We start from the raw sequence: 16,383 nt of genomic DNA on the forward strand, positions 1-16,383 counted from the left end.
CACAAGGGATGTCTTGACCTTCAACATGCTTACTGTGGCCGTTCAACGTGACATAACTTGTCACACAAGGGATGTCTTGACCTTCAACATGCTTTCTGTGGCCGTTCAACGTGACATAACTTGTCACACCAGGAATGTCTTGACCTTCAACATGCTTTCTGTGGCCGTTCAACGTGACATAACTTGTCACACGTGGGATGGCTTGACCTTCCACATGCTTTCTGTGGCCGTTCAACGTGACATAACGTGTCACACGTGGGATGTCTTGACCTTCAACATGCTTACTGTGGCCGTTCAACGTGAGATAACTTGTCTCAGAAGGAATGTCTTGACCTTCAACATGCTTACTGTGGCCGTTCAACGTGACATAACTTGTCACACAAGGAATGTCTTGACCTTCAACATGCTTTCTGTGGCCGTTCAACGTGACATAACTTGTCACACCAGGAATGTCTTGACCTTCAACATGATTTCTGTGGCCGTTCAACGTGACATAACTTGTCACACCAGGAATGTCTTGACCTTCAACATGCTTTCTGTGGCCGTTCAACGTGACATAACTTGTCACACCAGGAATGTCTTGACCTTCAATATGCTTTCTGTGGCCGTTCAACGTGACATAACTTGTCACACGTGGGATGGCTTGACCTTCCACATGCTTTCTGTGGCCGTTCAACGTGACATAACGTGTCACACGTGGGATGTCTTGACCTTCAACATGCTTACTGTGGCCGTTCAACGTGAGATAACTTGTTTCACAAGGAATGTCTTGACCTTCAACATGCTTACTGTGGCCGTTCAACGTGACATAACTTGTCTCACAAGGAATGTCTTGACCTTCAACATGCTTACTGTGGCCGTTCAACGTGACATAACTTGTCACACAAGGAATGTCTTGACCTTCAACATGCTTTCTGTGGCCGTTCAACGTGACATAACTTGTCACACCAGGAATGTCTTGACCTTCAACATGCTTTCTGTGGCCGTTCAACGTGACATAACTTGTCACACCAGGAATGTCTTGACCTTCAACATGCTTACTGTGGCCGTTCAACGTGACATAACGTGTCACACCAGGAATGTCTTGACCTTCAACATGCTTACTGTGGCCGTTCAACGTGACATAACTTGTCACACAAGGGATGTCTTGACCTTCAACATGCTTTCTGTGGCCGTTCAACGTGACATAACTTGTCACACCAGGAATGTCTTGACCTTCAACATGCTTTCTGTGGCCGTTCAACGTGACATAACTTGTCACACGTGGGATGGCTTGACCTTCCACATGCTTTCTGTGGCCGTTCAACGTGACATAACGTGTCACACGTGGGATGTCTTGACCTTCAGCATGCTTTCTGTGGCCGGGGTGACTCAGCAGGGGTGACTTTAACAACAAGACCTGGCATATATGTTTTTAGAAATATGACGTGAGACCAGGTACAACAGAACAAACGTTGTGTTCAAGAGTGTTCTTCTTGAATAGAGGCGTGCATATACGTGTGTATGGCTGCTGTACCAGTCCAGACCAGTGGTAGTCCATTTCTGGTATCCCCTGTGGTGTTTTATTTCAAAACCTAAAACACTTCAACACATAAATCTTAATTGAGAAAATTTAAGCGCACAAATGGCTTCAGAATGTTGTTTAAAAACAACATCGTACAGCTGTAATCCCGCTGAAACAAACATGTACTAATGATATGGTCACAGTTGTACAACCAGAGACCATATAATAGATATATTATATGGTCTCTGGTACAACCGACTCTGCTTTAGCTGAGATCTCTTATGGGTGCGGAAAGGTCTTTGTCACTTCTATCTCGCTTCACTGCAAATTCTGTTTGTATGCAAGTCACATCTGTCGAGATATACATTTCTTTTGCTGAGAAATTGTCGTTAGTGATTTTCGTTATAAATATCTGGGTAGTTATTATCCGCCCAACACACCTGAGCTGCTGTAAATAATATGAATATTGACGCAAAGATATAATAAAAATACTCCCTTGTGTTTTTCTCTCATCGTTTACGACCTTTACATCTTGCAGCCACTTCATCGACTTAGACGTGTCTACACGTGGTGTTAATACAACGTATCGAACATGTCGACATTATAGGTCATGCCGGTCGCGTTGCTTCTGAATCAACAAATAAAGCTCCATGCAGCGTATACGTGCACACGCAATGCAGACAGTGATGAGAGCTGCCACAGCAGGTTTGTGTTCCCAGATGGTTGATAATGACGGTAGGGCGAACGTTGAAATGTCACCTCCATGTTGTTTCGTGGCTTCTCCCAGTTTTGCTAATCAGTTTGATGAAAGTGATATTTTGCAGTATTGAAGTGCTATTGATTTTCGACCTTATTTCGTTTCTGTTCTTGCAAGCTAATTTGGATGAATATCTTTTGCCGTATTGTTGGTTGGTTAGCTAAATCATTACCTCAATAGCCACATTACGTCATATACATGGAACACAGGTCAAAGCGGCGTTAAAGCCAACTCACTCACTCACTCAACTCCCACATCAAGCTGACATGTCCTGATATAGCATAAATACTGTTCAGTAATTCTTCTAACTGAGAATTAAAAGGAATGACGGTCACTGCATTACTTTGCGTCAGTGAAACTAAAGTAACGCTAGAATAGCCATTATAACATCTGTTTGATTGGCAATTTAGAATTTGGTAAAATACTTTGGAATATAATAATAAATAATAACAATAGCACTTATATCGCGCTGTAAGTATACCTCATGAAGGTATGCTGAAAGCGCATTAACACATTATTACCCCGGATAACCCAAGCTGTGGAAGAGGTCAGCCAGACGTCTAAGACCTGCCGGGGTAGCCTAGTGGTTAAGACGTTCGCTCGTCACGCCGATGACCCGGGTTCGATTCCCACATGGGTACAATGTGTGAAGCCCATTTCTGGTGTTCCCCGCCACGATATTGCTGGAATATTGTTAAAAGCAGCGTAAAACTAAAACCCACCCACTCACTCAGCACCAGTTACCAAAACAAAGTCAAATCTCAGATTTGCAATAGGCTGATTTTGTTTTCATTTTTATGATCAAAACTATGATTTCTGAATAAGAAAGGACGGACAGATTGTCACAAGTGAAGCTTTCATTAAATGATATTCCAGCAATTTGAAGGGAAGGAAAGAATGGGCTTCATAAAAACAGTCCTGCATTACTTCGGGTTTTCTTCCCATATCAAGCCCACACTCCGTGGTGTAACTGAAATGCTGTTGAAAGCGTCAACCGCTAGTCGTCACAGCAACGTGACATAACCGAAAAAACTCACTAACGCGCTAAACGGAGCGTGAGGATGAACCACGTGGTCCAGTGCATCTCGTGCAGCTTAAGGACTTCGAACGAATGGAATAATTTTCTTGAAAGCCAAAAAATGCTTTGAATCAGGGTGAAATTATCGGGCAGTGTATTGATTGACGCTGTTGATGCTGTTCCTGTGATGATGTGTCCTTAACATGCATGCACCGTTACATCATCTGTCACGACTGCACACGTCATCTGCTCTCGTGCACTTGGTGAACGCGGCCTTGACCTTGACACAACATGGCGTTAGCTGTTTGAAGTTTTTGTATTGTATTGCGTGTGTGGTCGTAGTTTCCGTTGTATCAGCAAGTTTGTAGACATATAGCGTAGCAGTAAGTGTGGAACATGCAAGATTCGAGCCTATTACTCTGGTTCGTCACGTGATTCGGCCATCACCGATTTAGTTTTTCATCAGTACTGTAGCTTAGTAATTAAGTCATTCGCTGGTAACAGTGAAATCTCAAATTTTCTAATCTCCAGATGGGAACAATGTGGTAATTCAATGATGTATATTGCTAACGTTAAAACCAGTTCTGTAGTCATTCCAACCCTCGCTGTTACAGTCATCTTCCCTCGTGATGCTGGGACGGCTAGCGGTACGGTAACTCCTATCTGGATTTCGTTTGTCGTTAAAACAATTACTTCAACTAGTTGAAAAATAATTTAAACACGTGCGCTTCAAATCAGCTTGTAAAACGAACTGGCTGATCTTAATAACGAAAAGAAGAGTGTGTGTGCGTGTGCGTACGTGTGCGTGCGTGCGTGCGTGCGTGCGTGCGTGCGTGTGGTCTGTCTGGTACGGTTAATTTACTGCTGTGTCGTTTCGTTATTTCATATGTCCCTTGCTCAGCAATTACTTGTGGATGAAATCTCGCTGTTGCAGGTACCTCCCCCTGATAGTGTTATTTTACTGTAATGTCCTTCCGTTATTTCACATGTTGTCAAAACAACATCATAAGACCTCGCTGTTGGAGGGACCATCCCCGCTCCTTCCTATCATACTGTAACGGGAAGGGGTACCGTTATTTTATTCTGGTGTTCCTCCATTATTTCAAAGGTTCCTAAAGCAACATCCACTATAGTATTAAGCCTCGCTGTTGCAGGGACCTCCCCCTTGTTATGATGTGACGGCAGGGTACCGTCATTTTGCTGTAGTGTCCCGTCGTGATTTCAAATGTTGCCCCGACAATAATCACAACCGCAGCGTATTCTGTCCGGGGTATATTATTATGTATTCCACGATGGGAGCCATTAACGACCATCACCGGATGAAGCAGAGAAACAAGGCAGCCATTGTGCGGGTATTGAATAACCATTCTATACAAGGGTTTAGTGAGGACTTATTGAAAATCTTCTTGATTGTGGCCACAACTCGACTTTGGTCGATACCGTCCATTTAGGCCAGATATTCAAGTATTTAGTTCTCATCAATTAAGCTTGTATTAGTTTTGTTTGACTGGAGAGTTCCACTAAACAAACTAAGCTTAATAAATCCAACATTGGCAACCGACTGAAGCGGAAAATACCGTTGTGTCTCCAAATCCGAGGCAATTTCAGATTAATAAAACAATAATGAGGAGGAGAAAAAAATCTATATGTGTACCAATTAAATGTTTTTTACAGTTATTTAACAGAATATCCATACATTATAACCGCTTAATGGTTTTCAGGTTCACCAAGGCAGCAGGGCTTGGCCATGGTCTGAGTGAGTTATAAGCCTTTATTGCTTTATGAATAAACCAAGCCTGAGGGGGTATTATTGATAATGCTTCTCTTTTGTATTTATTTTTAAAACGTTATCAATTTTATTTGTATGCTTTGACCCAGACGTAATTTCCAGAAATATAATCTCTGGTACACGTAGTTTGGTATATTGTTTGTTGCGTGAATATGTTCTTGCTAATTTGTTCCACGTGATATGATGCATGTTTGTTTTTTAATACTCTGTCGGACAAAAGTAGGCATACACTTGATACTAGTTTTTCGTAAGTCTGTCTCACAGTCCCTGATCCACACTGCCCCCCCCCCCCCCTTGCCATGCTAAAGCCCTATATGAAGCAAGTCTAGATTTCCTCTATTCCTAATTGTTATCTTGAAATTCCCATCTCACTGGGGCTCCTTTTTAAATAAAATGGGATTCATTTGTTACTATCAAAATTATATACATTCAGAGAATAAGCGTTAGTCTAGGATATCACCAAAACATTACATACATGCTACTAGGGTGAAAACTGTTGCCGAAATGCAAACCTTGTTTGTTTATCTGATTTAAGCCACCATTAGACATGGTGTTATACTTCCGTATATCAGTGTAGACTGCCTGCAATCATGAATCCGGTAAGTCAGGTTCGCGGTTTAAGGGGGTTTCATTGTACAAACTTCTGAAGATATTTACATTCTTTCCGATTACCTAATACAATGTTTCAGTTTTTTTGGGTATTGTTATGATGCGCCACATGCAGGCAAACTTACAGGGTCAACGTGTGACGTCCTGGTGTCGCCATTATCACATCAACAGTGATTCGTGTATTTTTTCCACTCAGTATCTGCTATTGATACAAATATTACAACACCTGTATCATAGTTGGTGCAGAAGCTTACGTACTGGTGCTGTAATGGTGAGGTAATGTGAAACAGGAACGCGTTGAAGATTATTGCACTAAATTCGCGACGCACACACATGCATGCATGTCTCGATGCTGGTATTAATGTGGACCAATGTGCTATGTATGTTTCAGGGTGCTCGTCCATAGAGATATCATGAGTGAGTGAGTAGGTGTGGTGTTCCACCGTTTCAAGCACCATTCCAGCAATATCACGGCGAGGGACACCAGAAATAGGCTTCACACATTGTACCCATATGGGGAATCGAACCCAGCCTTTGGGCGAATACTTATCACTTGCCTGCTCCACCACCTCTTGAGTTATCATGTCGCAGAACATAGATTCTCCGCCCTGACAAGAATACAGGCTCTGAACAGACCAGACCGTGTTTAGTACCCACAATGCTGAAAGCCAGACAGGGGAATAACAAGTACCATATCTTAACATATGTTGGTATGACAATGGCGACATTGAACCACCGACCTTTTCCACGAGATCACGAAGTTACGCTGAAAAATGTTTAAATGAGTTTATTTCGACCACTGGTAAAATTGATTCCAGAAATCTCATATGTAACTAAATTATGAAGCGATCAGCATTATAATGAAGCGTGATGGATCTACGAAACAATATGTTACACGTCACTATTCACACACGTATGTACCTTATGTACCAAGAGTTAACCCTGCTCTGGTCACGAGTCATGTCCCTTTGTAAACTCAAATACTCAATCTTGTAGACATGTCCGTCATTAAGGTCTCGTCAAACATCGCGAGATCACGTCATCAGCTAAGTACAGAGCTAACAGTTGGACATGTTGACACCGTTACGTATGTCAAACAGAAGCCGTGTTTGTGCAAGGTATAACCAGCGCTCTCCTGTGAGGCTGAATCACGTGACGTCGGACGACCTCGGCGGTGTCTACATCTCCAAATGTTACATATTGTTCCCTTGGCATTTAAAATGTCGTCTGCATTATCCAGATATGTAACATCCATCACGGAAGCCCTCGCGGAATAAAGAACACCAACTTGACATTACATGTCGATTATGGAACGAATTGATGCTTCGAGTCAGGTGAAACTTCAAAGTAGAAATTCGTTTATCACTTGATTAATGTACCACCCTATACCAATACCATACCGGTAATAGATTATTGGTAGACGGACAGGTTATTGGATTGGAGTACCAGTGGAATGTTGGAGGGTGTGTGGTGTGGTGTGGTGTGGTGTGGTGTGGTGTGGTGTGGTGTGGTGCGTGCATGCGTCCTGTGTGTGTTGTGTAGCATGTGCAGTGTGTGTTGTGTGCGTATGGTGTGTGTGTAGTGTGTGTGTTTGTGGTGTGTGGTTTGGAGTGTGTTGTGTGCATGTGTTTTGTGCGTTTTTGCGTGTGGTGTGGTGTGTGTGTGTGCATGTGTAGCATGTGCAGTGCGTGTGTGTGTGGTTTGTGTGTGTGTGTGTGTAGCATGTGCAGTGCGTTTTGTGCGTGTGGTGTGGTGTGTGATGTGTAGCATGTGTAGTGTGTTGTGTGCGTGCAGTGTGTTGTGTGCTTTGTGTGTGTTGTGCAGTGCGTTTTGTGCGTGTGGTGTGGTTTGTGTGTGTTGTGTAGCATGTGCAGTGCGTTTTGTGCGTGTGGTGTGGTGTGTAGCATGTGTAGTGTGTTGTGTGCGTGTAGCGTGTGTGGTGTGTAGTTTGTGGTGTGTGATGCAAATTGTACATAACAGAGTATTACAGTTCAATCCAGACGTGATATATATATATATATATATATATGGTCTTAAAAGCTCAAGAGAGTGCATATTGCAGAAGACATCATAATCCACTTTCCTGAAACGACCAACCTGGGATTCGATCTCACGAGAAGCGGATCCTGACACCATTGATAGAAACAAGACATCACTAGAGATTTACGTTTTAACGGTGACATGTGTGTGAGGCGTTGTATGGAGCTGTCTAGAGTTGCGTCCCTTAGCTATGACAGAACCCGTTGACTATGGGTTCCCTCGCCAGATTAGCCCAATGCTCCATTATGTGGCACCATGTAACAGGTCGATGACCTTACCCTCTGACCTAACTGAAAAAATTCAACAGAAGTAACCGTACTGAACGAACAATCAGATATCTTGATATAATGTCAGCATTTCGATTTATATCAATATACGTTAGTATTTTAACATAGGCAACAAATATTCCAAGTCTCCAACTTCACATTTTGAATATATGATACTTCGTTTCTAGTTTCCTATTCTGGAAATGGTTTGGCGAAAAAGCACCATATCAAGGGCTGGCACTACCATGGCGATGTTACTATTATAGATTATTCTACTAAAACCATGCAGGTCTGTGGCAACATAAATGGTTGTCTTGAAAATACTCTAGTTTTAGTAAAACTGGTCACTTGCTGAATTGGGTGTTTGAAACAAATGATGGTAAAGTAAAGCATAGGTGATCAGGTTTTTTCAGTCATGGCTGTCTGACATTGGTGCATACATCAGCTGATACCATAAAACACGCTTTTAAAGCTGTGTTGAACATGGATGCCATACTTTCATGTTTTATCTAGATATAGATGGGTAACCTATTACATTTCTGAACGTATAATCAGCGTTTTCTGACTGAGGTTCTACGATGGAACCGTAACACGTCCACAGAAAAAGGCTGTTTGTCACCTCGGTGAAAAGGGTATGGCTATGATGCTGTATTAGCCATTTCAGTTACCATAGGCTGTTGTCGCACGCCAACAGGTGCCCGTTAGCTACACACAAGTAGGTCAAAGTAACCTCGAGTCACACTGACCGCGACTCCTGCCATAATCAATATACTTAAGAAAGTTGTCTCTTATTTCAGCTGAGCGAGATATGATATATTATATACCCTTTGATAACAATGTATCACTTTCACGTGCCACTGTAAGAAGAAGCGTCTTCGCTGTGTAAGGTCTTCAGAAGAACATTCTGAAGTTTATCATTGTAATATGTTCAAAGAGGAACAAAGAACTTTATAGATGCATCATATCAGTTTCTTTGATATATTCTGCCATAAAAGAGACCAGTGATGTTGGAAGCTCAAGTCGTTTTTGTGGATATCTCCGTCCTGTTAAGTCTCATGTACTGGTGGCATGACAAGGTCAACATATATGTGCGGGCGAACAATTCCGCCTTCCGCATCCATGTCGCTGTATGTCTGTTGCTCAGGCAGCTTTGAAATATTTTAATGGTGTTTCGTCACATGATCCGGAGAAGGTCAACCCCCCCTCCTCCCCCTCTGGATCCGCGCATGTTACCGCACCGTACTTTTGTTTTGATATGCGTATAACTGTTATGAAGCTGTGTGCCTGAGAATAGGGTGATAGGAAATAAGAATAAAGTAATTCTAGAAAACGTGGCAAAAACGTCACAGTGTTATTATCAGCAGCTAACTCTAACTAAGCATAAACAATCTAAAGTCACAATCGACACAGACAAGGATCGCTGATGACCTTGACCAATATTTAAACTAATTAGTTAACCAACGGTATAACCGCTGTTACCAAAGATAGCTACAACTCACTAACAAGACAATTCGAGTGAGGGCCTACTCCTTCCATGTCTCTTGGAAACTAAGATACAACGAACACGCCTAGGTGAAAACAACAACACAGTTTTACAGAAACATACGCTTCGACTGAACGAGAAAACTTATGGAACGTACTTATGAAATGAGTTATTGACTCGACTCACGACAATAAAAAGACATATCGTGTAAACACAGCAAACCCGGGAAATTGGTAACCCACGGATTACTAGAGTTAGGAGGCATAACATATCACACACTAGCCAACATGTTTTGTTCAGTAACTTTAGAAGTATGTAGGTACTAGATCAAAATCGCCCTTTATAGTTTCTAGCAACATTAGTTTTGACCTGACCACCCAGTACCAACATGACGACCAGAAACGACCAGTACCTGGCCAACAGTACGACCAGAAAAACGACCAGGACCTGACGAACGGTACAACCAGAAACGACCAGTATCTGGCCAACAGGATGACCGGAAACGACCAGTACCTGACGACCCAGTACGACCAGAAACGACCAGGACCTGACGAACAGTACGACCAGAAACGACTAGTATCTGGCCAACAGGACGACCGGAAACGACCAGTACCTGACGACCCAGTACAACCAGCACCAGACGACCAGGACCAGACGAACAGTACGGCCAGAAACGACCAGTATCTGACCAACAGTACAACCAGAAACGACCAATACCCGACCAACAGTAGGATCAGAAACGACCAGTGCCTGGCCAACTGTACGACCAGAAACGACCAATACCTGACCAACAGTGTGACCAGACACGACCAATACCTGACCAACAGTGTGACCAGAAACGACCAGTACCTGGCCAACAGTACAACCAGAAACGACCAATACCTGACCAACAGTAGGACCAGAAACTACCAGTGCCTGGCCAACACTACTACCAGAAACGACCAATGCCAGACCAACAGTACGACCAGAAACGACCAGTACCTGACTAACAGTACGACGACCAGAAACGATCAATGCCTGACCAACAGTAAGACCAGAAACGACCAATACCTGACCAACAGTCTGACCAGAAACGACCAGTACCTGACCAACAGTACGACCAGAAACGACCAGTACCTAACCAACAGTATGACCAGAAACGACCAATACATGACCAACAGTATGACCAGGAACGACCAGTGCCTGGCCAAAGTACTACCAGAAACGACCAATACCTGGCCAACAGTGCGACCAGTACCTGACCAACAGTACAGCCAGAAACGACCAGTACCTGACCACCTAGTATCAATAGTACGGACAGAAACGGAAAAATATCAGACCAACAATACGAACAGAAACGACCAGTACCTGACCAATAGTATGACCAGAAACGACCAATACCTGACCAACGGTATGATCAGAAACGACCAATACCTGACCAACAGTACGAACAGAAACGACCAATACCTGACCAAACAGTGCCACCAGAAACGACCAATACCTGACCAATAGTATGACCAGAAACGACCATTACCTGACCAACAGTACGGACAGAAACGGTCTAGCGATGCCTGACGATGGTTATGTTTGAAACTACCAAGATTCTTATACCCGGTGCACGAACGTAGGAGCACGCAACCTGCGCTACTATCAGGGTCCCTTAAATGCCCCAGAGAATAGTAAAGCCACAATCTTAAAATTTCTTTCTTAAAATTCATTGGGTATTCATAGCCTTCGGCCGTGGGAGCCGTGCTTATTTGCGCTTGTTAGAGGGGTACATAAAGTACAGGTGATATTGCCAGCAAATATATTGTACAGACAACAATAATAACATAGTATAAATGACTCTGTCAGCTTTTTAGCATAGACAGTATACATAGCATGACGTTGTAGTCAGCATATATGACATAGCTAGTAGTACATATAGCATAAACAGCGTATATAGCATATATAGTATGCCAGCACATATGACGTTGTATATTCAGCAGAGACAAAATATATAACGTAGACAGCCAACATGACACAGTCAGCCTTTCATCATAGAGAACATACATAACGTAGATAACGAAGTCAGAATATATAGCACAGATCTGAAGTAGAACTTTTCAACTCAGCAGTATTCACACCTTGAAGGGGCAAAGGTTAGGTGTGGGTTGGAGTAGGGCAAGGATGCATATTCCACCCCCTTCTGTTAAGATAAAGCCGCTAAAAATGACGCCTGAAGAAGACTCACCCAAAACAAATAGTTTAGACAGTGAAATATGAACTATTATCTGATAGGTGACTGAATGTCTTGAAGTTTCATTAATGTTTGTTGATTTACCTGCCATATTTGTTAAATCTCATTTTACCTGGTAAACAAACACTACAGAGGATTATTTCCATTTGGGATCAGGGGCAAGTTTATCGAGGGCATGTTTGGCAGCGCAGTCATATCGCTTACCAAACTTTGTAATGAGGGACAAGACCGACATGCATGAAATTGAAACTAAACTGTCCAATCTCAAACTGCACAAGTGAAGTTGCGTTAGTTTGACATGCCGAGATCCGCTGATAGTGGGTTCGAATCTCATATTCGCAATGATTATGATCCTTGGTGTTACAGGACATTGCCCTGAATCTTCAAAGTCACGAAAGGAGATGGAAGAGGGAGCTAGGGAGAGAAAGTGTGGGACATAGATACAGACAGAGAAAAGGAACGGGGAGAGATTGGTAAATATGGTAAATCATACCCCATATTCAGTGTGAGCCAGTGAGGGGGAAAGTGGGTGGGACAAGTTGATTTCAGTGCTCATTTAGGGAATCGAACTGGGACCTTTCATCTGACAAGCTAAATTGCGTATCTTCTCCCCCATCCTACCCACGTACGATCACAGTGACCTGCAACTTTGAATGATTACATATACGGTACCCCAGGAGTGGCAATTTCATCTTTAAACACACATATCTAAATTATCCTTTTGCAAGTACGAACAAACATATAACTTTTTACACTTATAATTAAAACAGCCCTGAGGACAGTGGTATTTATAGATAAGCCCCAGCGCGCGCCGTATCGTAGAGTCAATATTAACCTAGCATTGCAGTTTCCTGGCCAAGGTGTTCCCCTACACCTCAAACATCAGCACAACAATACACCAACAGAAGAGTCGCAATAATATAAAACCCTAAACCGTCAACAACCTTCGCTATTTAGCGACAGACAGGAGGTGTAGAAAGGTTCGTTGTGAGTCCTGGTGCGCTATGTCAACAGAGCCAGTAGGTGGGCCTGATTACGTGTATCATTGCAGGTAGGTGTTTCACTTCAAACGCATCAATGTACACACGGGCCGTTATTCAAGTAACTGTGAAGACAGGCATATAAGGGTATACCGGTTTTAGGAGCGAAGGGTGCGGGACCTATGAACTGGTGACACGACTTGGGAGTACCTTACCGTATGTACCCTATTAACTGCCGTTTCGCGTCGTGTTATAGGTTTTTGCACTTATTTTACGATGTGCATGTGACCGCCCATTGAGATGCCATGGCAGTTGATCATTAACACCCACGTCGGACGCTATCCTGATAACAAACCGACCGTTCTTTGTTTTATCCCATTAATGCCGATCTCCAGGCAGGGTAACAACATTCAGCATCATTTAACAGCTGTAGGTATGACGCAGCCATGGATTGATTGCTTGCTGGCTGGTTGGTTTGTTGTTTTACGCCGCACTCAGCAATATTCCAGCTATACGGCGGCGGTTTGTAAGTAATCTAATCTGGACCAGACAATCCAGTCATTAACAACATGAGAATCGATCTCCACAATTTGGATACGGATCACCCGACCCCGTTAGTCGCGCCTTACAACAAACATGGGATGCTGAAGACAAATTCTAACCTGGATCTTCACGGATCAATTTCCAATATGTGGTTAAACCGTTTTCACGTCACCCGGGTTCTAACTAACGACCTTAAGGTCTTCTGTCTGACGTTCTATCAACTTGTTCAAGAGTCGAGTGAGTTGGGGTTTTCGACGTTTTTAGCAATATTCCAGCAATATCATGGCGGGCAACACCGGAAATACGCTTCACACATTGTACCCATGTGGGGAATCGAATCCGGGCCTTCGGCGTGACGAGCAAACGCTTTAACCACTGGGCTACCCCACTTTTTCAAAGAGGCGTTTCATTCGGAGCGGCATGGAGAGCATGTTGTCAAACCTTAAAACATACACAACCTAGATAACATATTGCATAGTCAGCATGTATAGCCTGGTCGTTAAATATACATGTTAGGTATCGATTGCGAAGAGGCACCAATCGAATATGGTTGTCTTGTTGACGTAACGTCACACGTGGACGACAGGTCCGTGGCAAGGCACGAGATTTGCCCTGTTGTAGACAACGTCTCCAAACATATGTGTCGTGTTGTTATGAACATGGCAACGTCTTTTGCACCATTCCTGTTTGCACCACACCCACAGCGCGTGGACAATGATTTTGAAGCAAGCCATTGGCATTGCGTCAGCGTTATTTTCGGTTGAACAAAAGTGTTTATTGAGCGCCTTGTAGGTATACAATCAATGTTTGCTGTTACACGTGGTTTCTCTCAGCAGTGTGTGAACTGGCACCTGTATCCATGGGTTGTCAAAACCTGCTTTACGTCATGGTATACTGTCCAGATCGTCTCATTACATTAATTGCACAACGCAATAGATTCAGATCTGCACCTGTATTCATTAGAGAATTCTGGTTAATAGAAACACAAATGTCAAAATCTTCCCTTAGAAACCGGCTTTGTGCAGCCCACCTGAAAAAACGTGCCATCTGTGAAACGTGCAACCCTAACCCGTAGGCGGGACACTTTGGGATATGCTAGAGTGAGTGAGTGACAGAGTATGGTTTTACGCAGCAGTATTCCAGAAATAACGGGGAAGAGGATGGGCACCAGAAGTGGGCTTCACACATTGTACTCATGTGGGGAATCGAAACCGGGTCTTCGGCGTAAAGAGCGAACGCTTTAACCACTAGTCTACCCCACCACCCCTCCTCATCGCCAATTAATAGTAGTGCTGGTATTGGCATACAACCTGCGATATGATACTCCACGATACTAACATTTTAGTCACAATGATATATTGCCAAAATATTGTGCACTGAAGCTGCGATACGATACAAATCCCGATATAAGGGTGGCGATACGATACGTATCACGATATAAGGGTGGCGATACGATACGTATCACGATATAAGGGTGGCGATACGATACGTATCCCGATATAAGGGTGGCGATACCATACGAATCCCGATATAAGGGTGGCGATACGATACGAATCCCGATATAAGGGTGGCGATACGATACGTATCACGATGCTAACGTCTTTAATTCTAACACCAAGTATAAAACACCTTAAGATCAAGCAAAACCATTTTAAAGTATTTCGTCAAATTCCGCCAGCGTTTTTCAATGTTCATTCGGAAACGAGATGCTGAAGTTTATACACGGACTTTGTGAATGTTAATAACATGCGAGTGCTATGTCTGACACACTTCTTGACGCTTGAATTTCCGAGAAAACGTTTACTATTGAAGGGAAAATAAGGAAGCATATATTTTAATCATCAAACAAAAGTAAGTCCTATTTCTTGACAGATATCGCGATTCGGCAATATTCAAAGTTAAACATCGAGGTATCGTGGCCCATTTGAAGTATCGTATCGGGATATACGAAAATGTAAAACTTTGTATCGATTCACTGTATCGGCGGCCCTTGGATCGATGTATCGATGCGTATCGATGAATCGTCACACCACTAATTAATAGACGACAGAAAACGTTGATGGCGACCAAGCGGGGAGCGGCGTACCATGGCAACAATTCCTGACAAAGATAGCTGAAAGGACGGTGGTGGTATATTCATATTATCCCATCCTGAATGATGTGTTTCAATTAGACAAATCACAGGACTCTCCATGTTGTCAGGGTTATAGTAGCTCTGGTCATGCCGAAAACCCGGGTTCGATTCCCCACATGGGTACAATGTGTGAAGCCCATTTCTGGTGTCCACCGCCGTGATATTGCTGGAATATTGCTAAAAGCGGCGTACAACCAAACTCACTCACTCACTACAATAGTAGCTTCGGAGAAAATGAGTGGCAATGTTGTTGTACTATGATCCGAAAGTGCAGAGTTGCTTGTCTTGCAAGGATCCACTGCTGAATTCCAGGTTCGGCTTCATCCTAACCCTTGTTTGTCGAGAACGTGCATCCGCCAAGTCGGGAGCGTGTACGGGTTGCATTGCAAGAGCTCTTTTCTGACTCCAAGTTTCATAAACGGTGAAAAGTTAACTTTCTTTGAGCTCTGCATGACTTTAACTACATAACTATAATTATAACTACATAGATATAGAGAATATAAAACATCCTGTCTGCATATAAATTGCAATTTATGATCGGTTTGAAAAAGCGACACGGAAAAGTATTGCCCAAAGGTCCGTGAGGTAATCCGTATTTATAGTGGAATAGTGGAAATACATGAAATAATATATACCAGAAAAAAAAAAAATGTTTGACTAATTGTGTCACTTGATACAAGTCTGTTAATTAAGTTTGATGTAGTCATAAAGAGTATTTTTTTATCCTAAATTTTCTTAATTTTGGATCACTAAGATGAGAAAACTGTTTATTCAGGGCGGTCGGCAGATGCTCAAGCAGTTACAAATGTAGCTGTCTTTAATGGTTCCCCGGTAAATGTACTGGACAAAGATTATTTTTTCTATTTTGCCGCTGATGTCAATAATAAGAGAACAAAATACTGCCTAATATCTGACCGACATACTGATATAAATGGGTCAATAAGGCCGTGTATACCATTACATATTCTATACGGATCGCGGAAATCGAGTTTTCCTGATGACGTCAAAGACGACACAGCGGTACACACGTTTACAAAGACTG

At 42.9% G+C, this 16,383-nt stretch overlaps 1 protein-coding gene across 1 annotated transcript; it reads left to right on the top strand.

Moving 5' to 3' along the window:
* The first annotated feature begins 4,571 nt into the window (after positions 1–4,571).
* Positions 4,572–10,957, top strand: LOC124277267 (homeobox protein 2-like). Its single transcript, XM_046712916.1, has 2 exons — positions 4,572–4,631; positions 9,848–10,957. Exons 1-2 carry the CDS (start codon positions 4,572–4,574, stop codon positions 10,955–10,957), a joined length of 1,170 nt encoding a protein of 389 aa, XP_046568872.1.
* Positions 10,958–16,383: the final 5,426 nt, after the last annotated feature.

Source organism: Haliotis rubra, unplaced genomic scaffold (genome assembly GCF_003918875.1).
Source record: "Haliotis rubra isolate DU_JTF1 unplaced genomic scaffold, ASM391887v1 Scf22, whole genome shotgun sequence".
Classification (NCBI taxonomy): domain Eukaryota; kingdom Metazoa; phylum Mollusca; class Gastropoda; order Lepetellida; family Haliotidae; genus Haliotis; species Haliotis rubra.